This window comes from Sceloporus occidentalis, unplaced genomic scaffold, assembly GCF_023333645.1.
Source record: "Sceloporus occidentalis isolate IW3139 unplaced genomic scaffold, rSceOcc1.0.p SCAF_1, whole genome shotgun sequence".
In the NCBI taxonomy this organism is placed as follows: domain Eukaryota; kingdom Metazoa; phylum Chordata; class Lepidosauria; order Squamata; family Phrynosomatidae; genus Sceloporus; species Sceloporus occidentalis.
Window position 1 is genome coordinate 14,399,650 of NW_028316981.1, and position 17,012 is coordinate 14,416,661.

Below are 17,012 nucleotides of genomic sequence, written 5' to 3' on the forward strand. Positions count from 1 at the left end.
TGCTATAGCCAGAGTTCTCAAAGGATAATCCAATTTTGGTGCGTATTTTCCAGTGCAAGCATCATGTGCTACTAATGGAAATAAGTGAAATCCCCTTACCTCCGCAATATAGTTTTCACATCCTAGAGGGGAAGAGAGAGGAAGAAAAGTGAACCCCATGCCAACCATGTGCCACCTCTTGGGAAGGGCACTCTGATGTACTCACAATCTCCTGCTGGTGCTAGAAACACATAAGAGTATAATCACACACAAACAATATACTACAGGTGTACAAGTATTATTATTATTATTATTATTATTATTATTATTAATTTATTTATCTAGCACTGTAGATTTACACAGCCTCTAACAAACAAGATCCTCTTTTTACACTCTGCAGCCTGGCCCTTTCCTCCTTTTCAGCAGCTGCAGTTGCCTCCAGAATCCCTTATTGAGTCTGTGTAAATAGCAAAATAGGCAAAAATATTAAATTATTAAATATTAAATTCTCTGTTAAAGAAGTAATGCCCAAGAACAAACTGATTTTTTAAACTATATGTGCTTCTGGGCAGACAAAGTAGCTAGAGTTGCCTGGTAGGTTGCCTCATTGTCCTGTCTGATCTGTCACATCCTATATTTGCACTTTTATTTAAATGAATCTCCACCATTCCTTCGTATTCTCTTTCTTAGGATAGTAGACATGGGTAGCAAATCATCTTTCTATCTCTCAGGTATGTAATTTACATTAAAAATGCTTTCTCTTCACTTATGAATCTTTTATATCAATTCAGGAACCATCATGAATGCAAAAGCAATTTCAGCTGAAAGATTGAGGAAAGTGAAGAACCTACCACAAAGGAAAGATGGGGAAATCTTTGGCTGCATCTCACAAAAGAAAGGCGCTGAGAGAAGAGTACCTGGATGAGGAGGTCTGTGTTGCAAGCAAGGTAGGGTGCCTTATTACTTTTTTGGTACTGCCTCATTTTTCTGTGACCATTCAGTGTCTTTCAGGAAAAAAAAATACTCTGAAGGCATACTGCATATACACATGTATAAGTTGACCTCATGGCATTTGAGGACAGATTTTGGGGCCAAAATTATGGATTTTTATATGAGTTGTGGATAGGTTTAGGGTAAAATTTAGGGACATGTAACCAAGCATGTAAAGGATGAAGCAAAGAAACATAACGCCTAAAGGCGGACTCGCCGGGGAGGGAACTATGGTAAATGGTTGCTTTGCAATGTAGGGAAGGAGACCATGCCCAGATAGGGCTAAGAAAATGCACACTTGTCTAAAAGGGAGTAAAGACAAGAGTTAAGGTACAGTATCAGCTCTCATCAAAAAAAGGAACCATCCTCTTTTCTGAGTAGAGTTGTGAAAGGCAAGAGCTTAGTTTGTCATGGGAGAACCTACAAGAAGCTCCAACACCTCCACTCTCTTGGTGCTTCTTTGACGGAAAGCATCAAAGCATCACTGCTGCTGCTATTTTCCCACTAAGGCATTCAAAAAAGCCAGAAACAGTGCTGTGGCTGAGAGAGTAGAGGGATCAGTGCTTCTTTTAGGTTCTTCCAGGAAGGACTAAGCTCTTGCATTTTGCCATACTACTCAGACAAGGGGATGGTTCCTTTTTTGATAAGAGTTAAGGTACATTACTTACCTTGACTTGTGGATAAGTCGACCCAGATTTTTGACTAAAATTCCTAGATTTAGGGCCTGTATGCATGGGTCAAAAAGCCTATGGTCCCCCCACCCCCGCCTCCTGTATGGACAATGGAAGACAATAGCCTCAGGCCAGGATTGGGAGACCGGATGCCGATGTGGCAGTCCCAGTCAAATCCTGGCCCAAAGGGCCTTTGAGCGGAAGAGAAAGAGCCACTGTTTGATGTGGAGATGATGATGATGATGATGATGATGATTATCCTGTTTATTTATACAAAGTTTAAAAACAATTAAACCATATGTGTGCAGCCCTTACGGCCGTGGTGGGGGCCTTCTGAGAAGACGTAATGGCGGAGACAGGTAAAGGGTACCATTGCACTGTGGTGGATGGGTGTGTAGACACTTGCCTTGGCCCATGGTATCTTGCCATAATGCGCAGGGTCTTATACATGAGTATATACAACATTCTCCTTTTTCTTATTTTTTCCATATAGACTTATTATTTTCTTATTATAAGAAACCTCTAATTACTGGGTCCAGCTCAGAAGGAATATATAAAAGAAGCACTGCTGGATGGGATTATCAAAGCCACTATTCTCATTCTCAAGAGAGACCAAGCAGATGCTTCTGGGAAGCCCCAAAGATAAGGAAGGAGCACTGCCTTAGGACAAAATATCTTAGGAGAGGGCTGAAAACAGCAGGTTTTTGCTTTAACTTCACACAGAAACTGGCAGATCACACGATGGTAAATGTACAATCTTGTTCATTTTGGATCCTCCCATATGTAACACAACCAGCTCTCAGTACATCAACTTGAGAATCCCTTTATTCCTTTTGTGAGTGGAGGTGATATTCCAGGTTTGGAAGCCAACCTTGCTCTATAGAGATGCTTGGTCTCTTTTGTCTTTTCTTACCTGCAGGAGTTCACTTGCCGGCTGTTGCTTCTTCTCCTCCATTTCCTGGATAAGACTTTCAAGAGAGGAGAGTTCCCCAGATAGCCTGGCCAGATATTCATCTCTTTTATTTGAAACTTCCTTTTTCACCTCTTCCATCTGGGACAGCAGAAACTTTTCTTTGTCTTCCAGAAACTGACGTAATTGTCTAAATTCAGCCACTGTCTTTTCCATCTCTGCTTCTGTTTGTTTCTACAATTAGCAGATGGAGAAAAGGATGGTGATGATTAGTCGCCACCACATTTGTGAATGGTAAGTTTGTCATGGTCAATTTGAACAGTGTCAGAAGGTGTACAATAAGGGTGAGAAGTGATTTTTCAACCAGTGTGGGTTTCAAGTGAGTCATGTTTAGTTGGGGGAAAATGTATTTTGCCTAGGAAGGAAGCCGCCGCTGAATAACACAAGAACATCCAATTTGGATGAAAAAAGGCCACAATTTTATTATTAACCATAACAAACACCAAAATAGGGTTGGCAGAATAGCATAAGGTCTGGATCTGTCATTCACCAACCCCTGCTTGATGGATGAAACCAAATGCTTGGTCACGGACAAGCTTTAGGATGACAGAGGGACAGAGCTATTAAACGCCCAGCTGGTAACTGCCTGTGCGGTTAATCGCATGTCCGCACATGCGATCGCTCGCATCTCTGTCCCTTGCCAACGGGGGACGCTGTCACGATATTGCCTCCACAATGGCTGCACTGCCTCGGGCCTCAGCACCCCCGTGTCCCTATTTGGACTCCCGATCCAGGGCTATGCAGTTCTGAGAACCACGGCCACAGATCCAAGACCTATGCGACCGCTACTGAAGGCTGTCCTTCCCCAGGGACACCTTCTGCCAACCCTAGACACACTTAATGAATTAAACCACAGGCATCCTGCTGTAGGCAAATGTAGCCCGCGTAAGCACTTGACTTCCTTCTGCCCAGCCTTTTTATGGAGTCCACTGTCAGCCTGCATCCCGCTGCAGCTGTAGCTGCTCCGATTCTGAAAGAATTTCCATCAAATTCTTCTGGCAGCAGCCCAACTCTCTTTAAAGCCATTCGCAGCACGGAAACCATCTGGTAGCGTGTGACCAGAGATCCATCAGCATGAATGAAGAGAGGACTGTCCTTCTGAGGGCGGGCTGCCACATACTTCTGCAGGGTTTGTACTGGGCACAGATGTGAGCCATGTAGCCTTCGCAGTGTGACAGAGGAGCCTTTGCCAAGCTGGTCGCACTTTGACCTGCAGAGAGCTAGGTAGACAACATGATTTGCAAAAGACACATCCCCTAGGTAAAGTGATCGCCTTGTGGCATCACATCTGGAGGCAGGCACCAGCTCCCTCACTAGTGCACAGGGGTTAAAATAAATATTTGTTTCTCAATGTACACATCATTTCATTTGATAATTTACTTGACCTATATGAGTAGTATTACTCTGGCAGAAAGATCAAGGCAAGATGACACAGTCCATTGCATTCTAAGAAGTCCTGGCATTTTCTGTTTTTAATGCTGTTCTGTCTTTTACTCTAAATTTTTACCTTGCTTTGCTTTTGTATTGGTTTGCAGGTTTCTTTTTCCCCTAAAGGAAACCATCAGTTTTAAAAGGTTGACAAGATGTTTTCAGACTGTACAGTCTTTCATAATTCCTCTCACCATGAGCTGTGTTGGGTAGGGCTGTTGGGAATTACCGTATATACTCGACTATAAGTCGACCTCATGTATAAGTCGAGGGCAGGTTTTGGGGCCAGAATTATGGATTTTGCCATGACCCATGGATAAGTCGAGTGTAAAACTTGGAGGCTCCTTCAGTATGTGTATGTGTGCGCACAGCAAGAGGCTTTTTAATTGAGGCTTTTTGTTTTAGCTTTCGTTTCATCCTTCACTCCCCAAACTGCAGCAGCTCAGGCAGGAGAGGGACGAAAAGCAATTAATCACCCAGGACTTTCTGCTTGGCTCAAAAGAAAAAGAAACTGCTCACCTTACTGTATGGAGAAATCTGAAAGAGCTGCTATCACATTACCACACTAACCCGTAAATAAGTTGACCGGGATATAGGGGTTAATTTTTAGACACAAATTTCTGGACTTATAGACGAGTATACAACGGTATATAGAAGGCACTCGGTATCTGCTGGGAGTTGGTGCTAGGATACCCCATGGATACCAAAATCCATGGCTGCTCAAGTCCCATTATATACAATGGTGTAGTAAAATTCTGACAATGCTGGCTCTTTGGCTTAGTAATGGCGATGAGCACTGCCCCCTACAGTTGGTTATGACTAGACATTCATGTCAAGGGACAACCAGGTTTGGGGATATATATATTTCAAGCCATGGATAGCTGAATCTATAGATGCAGAATCCGTGGATACCGAGGGCTCACTGTAGATCTAAAACATCTGTAGGGCTACAGCTTCCTACATTTTTTTAGGGAGGGAAGCACATTTCATTTTTCACAAATATAGAATGTCATTCAGAGGTACATAGACTCACTTTCAAAATGTCCATTTTTGAAGCATTTATTATACTACATTTAGCTACTGGAAATAATAGATGTTCTATTAAGCCTTGTTGCTATTGATTTTTCTGCATTTTATATTAAATTTTGGTACAGATACCTGCTTCTTTCACAAACTTACCAATAAATCTTGGCTTTCTTTTTCTGCTTCTGATTTGTAAGTCAGAAGTTTTTCTCTTTTTTTCTTCAGAACATCCACAGAACTACAGATCAAATCCTAAAGAGAATACAGAGGTTCAGGTTTGTTTCAGGAATTTATCACCTGTGGCTTTTTAACCAGCATAAAAGTTGGACAATTGCACTTTTGGTTATATTTATCACATAATACCATTTCTCTCTTGTTGCTGCCTTGTCTTCCAAGCGTGGTTAGTCTGCACCTTGCCACTGGTGGGGAAAACCTATCAATGAGGTCCCAATTGCAGTGTACTCAGGTGAAGTAAATTACTCCTATGTTAGTTCCAGGACTGGGCAGTCATTTGATGTCAGTGACTCCTCCTCTCTCCATTCCTTTCGCCTTCTCTATTCTAGAACATACTGTTTTGGGTTGTTGTTTTTTTTAAACGTAATTTAATTTATTTAAATTTTTTTGTTAAACGACATTAGTGTAACTCCGGTTGGGTAAAAGATAGGGAAGCAAGCTAAAGGACACGGGTGGAAGAGAAAGGAACATTGGGTCTTGCCTAGGGTTGCCATAAGTCATGACCTCCAAACCAGGACAAATGTAGGACAAACATTTCAAATGTAGGGCACATTTTTTTAAAACGGAGGACACACAAAAAATTGATGATTTTTAAAAAATTTTTTTCATATAAATGCATGTTTCTTAGGCATGATCAAAATGGAGGACATTTGGCATTATTCCTAGACAGATGGCAGAAATGTGCTTCCCTTTCTGTCCAAAAACCAAAAGAGGAGGAAGAGTGGAAGAAGCAGAGGAGGAGGAAGAGGAGAAGAAGAAAAGGAGGAAGAAGAGGAAGTAGAGAGGAAGAAAAAGGGGAGGAAGAGGGGAAGGATGAGGTGGAGAAGAAGAGGTGGAGGAAGAAGAAGAAGGGGAGGAGGAGGAGGAGAGGAGAAAGAAGAAGAGGAGGAGGAAGAAGAGGAAGAAGAGGAGGAAGAGGAGGAAGAAGAGGAGACAGAAGAAGAGGAGGAGGAGGAGAAAGAAGAGGAAAGGCTCTTTCCCCTGCCTTTCAGCCTCCCTGGCCGGCGGAGGAGGCAGCAAGGCAGGGGAAAAGGGCCTCGCCGAGGCGAGACCCTTTCCCCTGGCCCTGCCAGGCTGCCTCCCTGGCCGGCAGAGGAGGCCAAGCAGGGAACGGGTCTTGCTGAGGCGAGGCTCCTTTCCCTGCCTGGTGTCCGTCGGGGGGGGGGGGGGGGATCCCGGGGGCAGGGCCAAACCGGGGCGGGACCATGTGGCCACACCCCAAACCAGGAAAGTCCCGCCCCCAGGCGGGATATGGCAACCCTAGTCTTACCTGTGATATGTTCATTTTCAGCGACGTAGGTGGGAATATCCTATAACGTAGGTTGATTCCATCTCTTGCTCCGAAATAGGGAGGAAAAACAGAATTGAAGGAGTCGATGCCACCAGAGGGAGCAACCCCCACCATCCCTCAGTCAATATTATAGCCGAGGATAGAAACAAACAGAGAGCATTCAATGCAAATCTAAGTATCATGAATAGAAACCATCATAAAGTCAAACTAAAAATAACTAACAACTACCCTTGCAGAGCCAAGGGAAACAGCCTCCTCAGTTCTGGGTGGGCAGGATATTCCCACCTACATCGCTGAAAATGAACATATCACAGGTAAGACCCAATGTTCCTTTTTCCAGCGATGGAAAACATGGGATTCACCAAAGCTCTCCAACCAATGAATGGGTGAACTGAGGCATATCACTTATGTGAGAACCACCAGACGTGTCTTCCAAAGGAAAAACACAGCCTACTCGGAGCAAGGCAGGAAAATGACTGAGAGATGGAGGGGGTTGTTCCCTCTGGTGGCGACTCCTTCAAGTCTGTTTTTCTTGCCTATTTCGGAGCAAGAGATGGAATCAAACCACGTTATAGGATGTTTCCACCTCCATCACTGGAAAATGTGTGGGACCATCAACAGTCTGGTCACAACTACTAAAGGGATGTGCAGTAGAGAGCACTTCCAAACTGGTATGTATGCACTTCCTTTCATTAATGTGATCGCTGCGAGAACAGGGATTGTGTGCTGATCATCTCATTTGTAGCAGAAAATAGGGCTAACTGGTGGGCAGTTTCCTCACCATGTCTGCTCTCTGTGCACCTTGCAAAGTGGCTTTCAGTTGTCTTCTTGATCCCACTGTGGTGCACAAATACACAGCTGCAGGGGTTTCGCTATGGTAGGAGGGGAAATGAAGGCATTGCTCACCAAATAAGACCTCTCCCCGCCCCATGAAATTTTAATTCATTTCTCAAATTTCTAGCACTGCAGAGTGTGACACACTGAAAGTCATTCTTTTCTGTTTGCTGTCTTCCCATTCATTTTTGTAATTTTGCCTGCTCCTTTTCTATGGCTGCCCAAACTATGCAGGTTGTATAATGCCTCAGTTAATCAAGTAGATGTGTTCCTCCTGGGCATTTATGGTACCAGAAGCAGATATAATGTAGAAAGAATAGGGACAGATTCTCTGCGCCACAAAAAAGAATTCAACATGTTCAAAACTAATAATATATGTACACGGAGGTACCTTGGATCTCTGAAGAAGTAACTTTTTTGCATTACTCACGGAATTCAAATTTCCTCTCCTGGACTTTGGCATGCTTTGTTCCCAGTGGCACATGGCCAGAAGGAACAGAGACCTGCTTACACAATTATCCCTCTACAGAACAACACAACCACACCTTGAGAAAATGCAGGCCTGTGGCTATCATTGTCATTTTATAATTTTTTCCTCCTGTATGTTTTTTTTAAAACACCCTTGCCTGATGAAGAAGCCAGTGGAGCTTTGAAAGCTTGCACCATGCCTTTTGTGTGTTTTGGTTGACCAACTTAAAGGCATCCCTGTTTTGTGGATGTTATTGTACTACTACTTGAAGGCTTTTTCAAAAATGCCTCTAAGGATGACTTTTCTTTCTCCACTTTTTGAATGGTTACCATTTAGAAACCAGACATTTGCTATTTTCAAACACAGTGCAGGTGGCCAGTAAGGCAGGCTTCTCTGTTCTCCCCTTTTTTCTCTGTTCAGCTGTTCACAAACACTCAATAAGAGATTTGCTATTTATCTTATCTGTTGCAACCAGACACATACACCTACAGTAGAATTGCCTAGACCAGAATCCTATTCTGTCGTACATAAAGTTTTATTGCAGCGTTTACTGCAGAAAGGTTATAGAAGCCTTCTCCAGCCCTCCTTCACAACTCTCCCGATGCTGATGCTGCTAAAAAAACTTCCTGCTAGACAGAGGAAGAAAAGGGAAAAAAAGAGTTTAGATGGGCATTAAAAGAATTTGTCAGAAGTTTTTTGTGGGTTTTTCGAGCTATGTGGCCATGTTCTATAAGAGTTTATTCCTGACATTTCACCAGAATCTGTGGCTGGCATCTTCAGAGAATTTGTCAGAAGCTTACATAACTGAGAAATGCTTGCATTTCTAAATGTTCAAGTGATATTGTAAGTTACTGCAAAGCTAGAAATTTGAGGACTGAAAGAAAATGTCATTGGTGGTGGTGGTGGTGGGGGGGGAGCAGAAATTTTATGGAAGGAAATACCCTCATTTTGCCCATCTTCCAAAACTACACCTCTGGTTTGATACATCTGCTTACAATGTGGGATTTTAAAACTGCCAAGGTCACTTAGGAGTGGTGCCACACCAGAACCTGTCCAAAAATATGGAAAGGCAGGGCAGATCTTATCCAAAACTACTTTTGAGTGTTCTAATGCACTGCTGTGGATAAACACCTTTTCTCCCCCTGTCATGGGGTCATTCAAAGCCTCTTCTAGAGCAAAAATCCACAGTCTGAAAATGCTTGCAGTACTTCAGGAGAATCTACCATTGGATTTGCCATTAAAGGGGAACATTAAACTCCCCCCTTCCTAAGGTTTCCTGTAAAAACTAATTCCATGACAAAACAAAACAAAATAAAATTGTGATTGAAGTCAACTCTAAATTAAATTTCCTGTAAGTGTGAGTCCATGGAGAGTTGTTCAAAAGGAATTTGCACCTATTCTCCCGCTTCAATAAAGGGTGCACCTACACTGTAGAAATAATAAACTTGACACCACTTTAACTGACATATCCTCCATTTTACAGAATCCTGGAATGTGTAGTTTGGTGAGGCACCAGCAGGCTTTGGCAGAGAAGGCAAAAGATAATAAACTATAAATAAAACTTTTATTTATACCCCGCTTTTCTGCTACAGGAGCAATCAAAGCGGCTTACATGATTAAAAGGCACAGTTTGTACAATATTATATCTAACCCCCCCTTAAAAAAACACAATTAAACACATTACAATTTAAAATCAGTTGTTAAAATACTGATAATAAATACTGGGAAATAGTAGAATGATACTTAAGATGGGGAAAAATCATTAGCTGACTGTTTTAAGATGTTGTTAAATTTCAAATCCTAATATACCATGATAGGATGGAGCTGGAGGATGTAAAGTGGTGTCAAACTGCATTATTTCTACAATGTTTGTTGTTGCTTTGTACCTTGAAATCATCTCTGATTTATGGGCTGTAGAACGCTTTACAACACTTCTCAGAAATGGCGCCCTCTGGAATGGAATGGGGACGCAATTGGAACGCCCAGCGGCAAAGGCGGCGTTCCAGCGTGCGATAAAATGGGGTTCTTAGCCCCATCCTGTTTCGTGCGCGCCTGCTCACGTTCACATTTCAGAACGCACAGGGCCCATTTCAGGGCCAGTGCGATAAACTTCCTAGTGGGTTTTTATGGCTGAGCTGGGATTCAAACCCTGGTCTCCAGAGTCATAGGAAATTATCACAGCAGGGCCAATTCAGCAATAATTCTGGTGGTGAAAGCTAATGCAACAGTAGTGCTCTAACACTCGATATTTTTGCATAGCCATGCAGTCGCATGATAATTACAACCTAAATGCCGAATAATATTGAGATCGCATTCCGCACACATCCATGAATGAATCGGTAGCACGTTGGAATTGATTGTTTTGCGCATGCACTTTTTCAGGGCTACAGCGCATGTCTGCAGATCATGTTTCTGTCCCGCAAGGAATATAATGCAATACAATAAAATGTATTACGAGTTCACCACATTCATTTAGTCCAATGTAAACAAAATCGTATCCCATATCTCAAAAGAAGACAGAAAACAAATTCTGTCAATGAGAACGGATTGCCTCCACCGAAGCGTAGTCTGGGTGAATGTGCCTGGTTGCTTCCCCATAGTGCGAATGAAGCCCGATTAACTTTCACACTCTCGCAATTGTGCTTCATTCGTGCTATTGAGAAGAAGCCATTCATGAGACTTCCCGGTGAATGGTTTGTTGCCGCCGTGTGCTGGTTCTTCAGGGGAGAAGTCTTGGATGAGTGCAACGTTGTCTGAAAGTCTTCAGCACAATTATGCTGGGATTCTGCCTTTTACTCCTGGTTTTTCCCCCGCTGAAAATCTCCATAGTGCAACACTGAAAGCACTGCATCATGGTGGCCCATGGTGTAGTGAATTCCACAGTGTAGATTCACCCAAATGCCGTGGTCATGTCTTACCTTGTACTCCTCGGCAGCCTCCTCCGCAGGGACCACCAGGTGATCTCGGTGCTCCTTGGACCTGTCGCACACCACGCAAATGGGGGTCTCATCCTCCTTGCAGAAGAGCTTGAGGGGCTCCTGGTGCTTCTCACAATCTCCCTTGGGGTCTCTCTTCCTCTTCTTCGCTTGGCGGCTGAGTTTCTGGGTGATTTCTACAAACCTAGCCAGCTGCCAATTGGGGATGACATTCCTTTGCTGGATGGCTACTCTGCATTGAGGGCAGGTGGCCTCGTCCTTCAGCTGCCTCCAGAACTGGGTCAGGCAGTCATGGCAGAAATTGTGCCCACATTCAATGGTCACAGGGTTTTGCAAATACTCCAGGCAGATGGTGCACAGAGCCTCCGTGCAGAGGTCCTGGAAGTGATCCTCAGCAGCAGCCATGCTCTTGCTGTCTTGCAACCAGGATAAAGCTTTGATTTCTGGGCGTTTCCCTTCTAGGAAATGAAGCACTCGCCACAAACTGTGATGGGCTGGAGGAACAGCCTGTAGATAAAGAACAACTATTTAAAGAAATAATAATAATAATAATAATAATAATAATAATAATGTAAGTGGACTAGGCCGCAGCCACTGTGGTAGTCGTAATGTGTGGAGAGTTCTAGAAACCCCCCTTTGTGGGCTGTGAATATGAAAGGCAATAGAGTGGTGGCAGGCTCTGATAGGTGGACTGGAGTGTGTTATCAGCTGCTAATTGGACATAATGAAACTGTATGAAGACCAAACTGCATATAAGCCTGTTCCCACTGGGCATCTGGGTCCCTGCCAATGGCACCCTTGAGCACTCAAGTTCTTTGTTTGGGGTTCTAATAAAGATCAGTATCTTCAATCAGAACCGCATGGTCATTTCCTACTTTTCCAGCTGAGGCTACACCTTACAGATGCAAAGGTGACACACTGTTCATCTGGGTCCCTGCCAAAGGCACCCTTGGGTACTCAAGTTCTTTGTTTGAGGTTTTAATAAAGATCATATCTTGGATCAGAACCGCATGGTCATTTCTTACTTGTCCAGCTGATACTGCACCTTACAGAGGCATAGGTGACAATAATAATAATAATAATAATAATAATAATAATAATAATAATAAACATGGGGCAGAAACCAGATAGAGCATGTGTCTTAGGGCAGTACAGACCGCCCCGAAATGGCAGGCTGGAGTTGCCCATTTTAACTGCAGAAAGATGCTGCAGCCGCCAAACTGCATGGCATTCCTCCACAGTAAAAAGAACCTGATTCTTCCAGGTTCTTTTTGTGGTGTGTTGCGTACATCACGAGTACACCATTGGCAAACTTGTGACGTATGTGACGTGCAGGCATTGCACAGTGTTGGTGGCATCATGGCGGTGCCCATGTGGACAGGATGCTGCCATGATGCTGCTGCCCATACATACTAGGGTTCCGGAGCGTGTGGTTGCCGCACGCTCTGGAACCCTAGTTTCAGCGCCAGTGTGCCTCGTGTTAGGGCATGGAAAGACACGCTATGTCCACCACGACCACCTACAGAGTTGAGCCACATCGACAGGACGCCAGGGAGAAGGAATCTGAAGAGATGTCTGCAAAGGTATTCAGGCCAAGAAGGAAAATATTCCTTCACCACTGCAAACGGCCTTGAGCTCCCGTCTTGAGAAATAACGACAAGAGCACTTCAAGCTTTCACTCTACACAAGGGCTTTAATAAATAAGTTACTTTGCCAACCAGACAACCATAACAACTAAACAGATAGGCAGTTACATAACAACAACGGTCATAACTGACACCAGTAACAACCCACTCTGAGGCACCAACTGTCTCACTCTCAGTGACAGTTGAGAATTGACAGTTGCATCAACATTCCAATGATGCACTGTTTAAATGCTGACACATATAACTGCCACTAGAGCTGTAAATAACTTGCACAACAGCTCCGCTTAGTGGCCACATCCATGTCATTTCCTAACACCTCGGGCCTTATTTGTTCTTTTAAATCAATGCATGTTTTTAAGTGATATTATGTTGGTTAATCTCTTGTTCTCCGTCTCAATCCATGGGGAGAGGCAGGCAAGAAATAATAATAACACACTGAATACACTCCCGGAATTCAAAACAGCATTGAAGTTCAATCTGTTCCAGCAGGCTTGTCCATATGATTTTTAAACTGTGAATTTTTAATGATGAATTTAAAACATGTATTGTTTTAATATGTGTACGTTTTATTTGTCTTTTTAAACTGAGGTGTTTTAACCAATTTTTTTGGTGGGTTTTTTGGGCTATGTGGCCATGTTCTAGAAGAGTTAGTTCCTAGGAGTTAGTACTCTTCTAGAATATGGCCACATAGCCCAAAAAAACCATGGATGCCAGTCACGAAAGCCTTTGACTTCACATTAACTGATGTTGTTTGTTTGTTAATTATTGTTGTTCCTCACCTCAATCCATGAGGGGGAAGGCAGGTAAGAAATAATGATAATAGACAGTTTGCAATAATTTATGTACATATACATATGAAATGGGGGAAAAAAGTCAGGTAAACCTGCTTATTTAAATAAACAGTGGCGCACTACAAACCATCCTTAAAGGACAGTCTGGCAGCGGTGCCGTTTGTGCCACCGGCAAGCCACAGTGGATATACCGCGAGGCTTGGTGGCGGCAAGAAAAAGAAACTGCAAAAAGCAGTTTCTTTTTGCGGCACACCAGTGACACTGCGGTGCGCCATTGATGCATTCACAACATCACCTGGGCGCCGCAACATGCAGACGGTAGGCATCCGTTACATCAAAATGGCAGCGCCCGTGTGAACAGGGCACCGCTATTTTGTACGGACTCAGTACATACTAGGGTTGCGGGCGGAGTACGTACTTGGGTGCCTGTCTGTAGCAGGCCTATGTAGCAAAACATTTTGAACTTTCCAGGGACCACATGAAAGCTTCTTCCAAAGTGCATCCAAGGATGATTTATTCTTTCACTAGCCTTCACTCTGCTTACAATTTTCATTTTGGTGGCCATACATAGAGATCTATGCTCTTGCAAAAAAAAAAAAAAAAAAAAATACTGGAACTAGCTGGTGAGACAGACCTACCTGCTTTCTGTTTTGCTCTGTTTTGCTGTTCATGCATCATAAATGGGGATAGGACAACATAATGTTCTTCGGATATTCAATAACACCCCCCCCCCGAGAACTACAGCAATAAATGCCGCAACCTCTTGAACACATTTATCCCTTCTGGAGGAGTTCTAGATCTTCCACAAAAGTTCTCTACAGACCAGGATGATTAAACACACAATGTGTGTGGGTCTAGGGAACTTTTTCTCTTTCTGCAAAGGCCTTTCAGTGGATGTCTGGCCAAAGTCACACTAAAACAAGCTAAAGGGGTGCCACCTATTCTTCCTCTGTTTCTCAAGGCATATTAGTACGCCTGGCACACCAGTTTAACCAATGGGAGTCAGACACATCTTGATTGTATTTTGGAACCTAGATTGTCAGATCATCTATCTGAATTGTTATTTTTTATCATCAATTTGTGGTCTCAGTGTTGGTCTAGGACTCTGGGGCTCAAATCTCTGTTTAGCTATGGAAGCCCACTGGCTGATGTTAAGCTATTTACACACTCACTCAGCCTGAGAGGAAAGCAATGGCAGATCTCTGAAGAAACTTTGCCAGGAAAACTGATGCAGGATCATTCCTATCATCCTGCCCACAGTTGTACCAGGACAGATTAGGAGGCTGTGCTGGTGAATCAAGGATCCAACTTTATGGAAGGAAATTCTGCCTCCAACCCTGACAGGCTAGAATCTGAGCAGAATGAAAGCCCTGAGCTCTTTGGCTTGAACAGTCTAATATCGTTTTTGAAAAGTTGCCCAATCACTCTTGCAGTCACTCTTGCATTGTGCATCTGCTAAAGTAATTTTCCATCAAACTAAACTTTTATCACTGGTCAGTATGAAGAGAGAGCTTGTAGCAGCTTTGAGACTAAGAAGTTTATCGCATCGCGTTCTGAGAACATTTTTGGAACCCGATTGGAACGGAACACTTTCAACTTTACCGCACGTTTTTGTCCCCATCGGGTTCCCATCGCGTTCTACATACCCCTCAAAGCGTTCCATATGTGTTCCTCGGAGGGAACGGATGAGAAAGTGATCCAAGCTTGTGGAAACGTTTTTAAAACGGTCCAAGAAATGTCAGAGCGGTAATGTAATCCGTTCTTACTTCCGTTCCCATGTTCTGCCTTGTTGTGATTTGCTGAACGGACTTCCCTCCCTGCATTCTGTCTCCCAAGCCCTGGATGGGGCTCCGCGATCGCAGAGTCCTCCAAAGCCTGGCTGGGGCTTGAGAGACGCTGTCTCCCAAGCCCTAGCCTGGCCCTGGATGGGGCTCCACGATCGCAGAGTCCTCCGAAGCCTGGCTGGGGCTTGAGAGATGCTGTCTCCCAGGCCCCAGCGAGGCCTTGGACAAGGTTTAAAAATGTAGGACCTTTTTTAAAAAATTTCCTGGCCAGAAAATAATAAAAAAAGGGTCCTACATTTTTAAACCTTGTCCTACATTTTTCCCGGTTTGGAGGTCCCCAGGGATGGCAACCCTATATATATGTATATGTATAACATTATATATATGTGTGTGTGTGTGTGTGTGTGTGTGTGTGTGTAAAAGTATACATACAATATATATACAATATACATATTTTAAATATGTAATATATACAAAATATATATAATATAATATATATATATATTACACACAATATATACATATAATATATATGCATATTATATATATATATATATATATATATACACATATATAATCAATTTTTGAATATATAGATTGCTGACATTATGTGTGTGTGTGTGTGTGTCTATATGTATGTGTGTATACTTTATTTATTTATTTATTTATTTATTTATTTATTTATTAATATAAAAAAATTAGGTTGTGTTTGCACAAATATCTCCCTGTAAAAGCCTTTTGTTCTGTGTATGTGGTACTCATGAACAAGAATACACTGTTACAAATACGCATGCGCAAATATTGAAACATTCTCATTCTTATCACGCTTCCTATAAGGACAAATGCGGTAAATTGTATTCCTGTAACATTCTCAGAACGTTTTACATTTTGGAATGCGATAATATCTGTTCCCATAACGTTACCACTTGAAACGTTTTGGGAACAGAATAGAAACGTTTCAGGCACTGATGCGATAAACTTCTATCTGAAAGAAAGAAATTGGCAGCCTGAGCTTTCATAGACTAGTTTACTTTCTCAGATGTATTTCTCACTAATGTTTTTGGTTATCTGCCAGGCTAGGTGTCAACTAGCTTAACACCTTCCTTCAATTAAAATAATCAATATCTCTTATCCTATGAGGAAGTCTAAGCACCCTTGTTTTAGAGCTGAAGAAGATATTATGCTTGTCAGTCTGATGGAAATTCTCTAAAAGCTGAGGCATGCATTTCCATAAGTAAAACTTAAATTTTATTAAGTTAATCCAGGTGAAGCCATTTTAGATCTTTCTACAAAATCTTACAATAGGGCTACTGTACGTACATTTCGTTAAGTTATCCCAAGTGAAGACATGGTGATTTTTCCTACAAAACCCTACAACAGGATTGGCATAAGTCAGAGTTTACTTGAAGGCACATAATAACATCAAGTCAATACCAATAGCAATAGCATGTGCATTTCTATACTGCTTATCAGTGAACATAGCACTCTCTAAGTGGTTTACAGTCTGTAAGCCAACTGCCCCCAACAAGACGGGTGCTCATTTTACCGACCTATGAAAGGATGGAAAGCTGAGTCAACCTTGGAGCCCTGGCAAATAAACAGGGTAAATAAATAGTAAATAAATAAGTTTTCCACCCAGAAAGACTCATTGAATTGCGATTTACCTTGCTTGAAAAGAAGTTTATATTACCTATTGTAATATACCTCCAGATAAGAAAACAAAAAGGCTAATGGAAGATTTGGAGCCTTATTGCACAAGAAAAGAAAGGTGAAATGGAGCTGGAGAGTAGCGGCTTTCTCTGTGCCGTACCATGTGATGTTGATAGTGCTTCATTTCTCTTCCTATAGAATCATAGAATCACAGAGTTGGAAGAGACTACAAAGGTCCAGTCCAACCCCCTGCCATGCAGGAACTCTCAATCAAAGCATCCGTGATGGGAGACAATTGTACATAAAAGTGTGTCTT

General features: G+C 42.6%; 1 protein-coding gene across 8 annotated transcripts in view; it reads right to left on the reverse strand.

Moving 5' to 3' along the window:
• The window catches only part of LOC149320869 (E3 ubiquitin-protein ligase TRIM7-like), a 37,449-nt gene that overhangs the window by 10,258 nt on the left and 10,179 nt on the right, over positions 1 to 17,012 (reverse strand). The window contains exons 1-6 of one of the 8 annotated variants that reach the window (XM_089504927.1): positions 13,558 to 13,606; positions 10,808 to 11,332; positions 5,218 to 5,313; positions 2,554 to 2,784; positions 831 to 983; positions 100 to 122 (exon numbers count right to left, since the gene is read on the reverse strand). In XM_089504927.1, coding sequence (XP_089361053.1) covers positions 100 to 122; positions 831 to 983; positions 2,554 to 2,784; positions 5,218 to 5,313; positions 10,808 to 11,230 — 926 coding nt within the window. In that variant the 5' untranslated portion in view covers positions 11,231 to 11,332; positions 13,558 to 13,606. Of the gene's footprint in view, positions 1 to 99; positions 123 to 830; positions 984 to 2,553; positions 2,785 to 5,217; positions 5,314 to 10,807; positions 11,333 to 12,114; positions 12,179 to 12,238; positions 12,255 to 12,603; positions 12,684 to 13,557; positions 13,607 to 17,012 lie in introns of those variants that run through there. The other 7 variants (XM_089504933.1, XM_089504936.1, XM_089504939.1 and 4 more) reach the window with 7 other exon arrangements.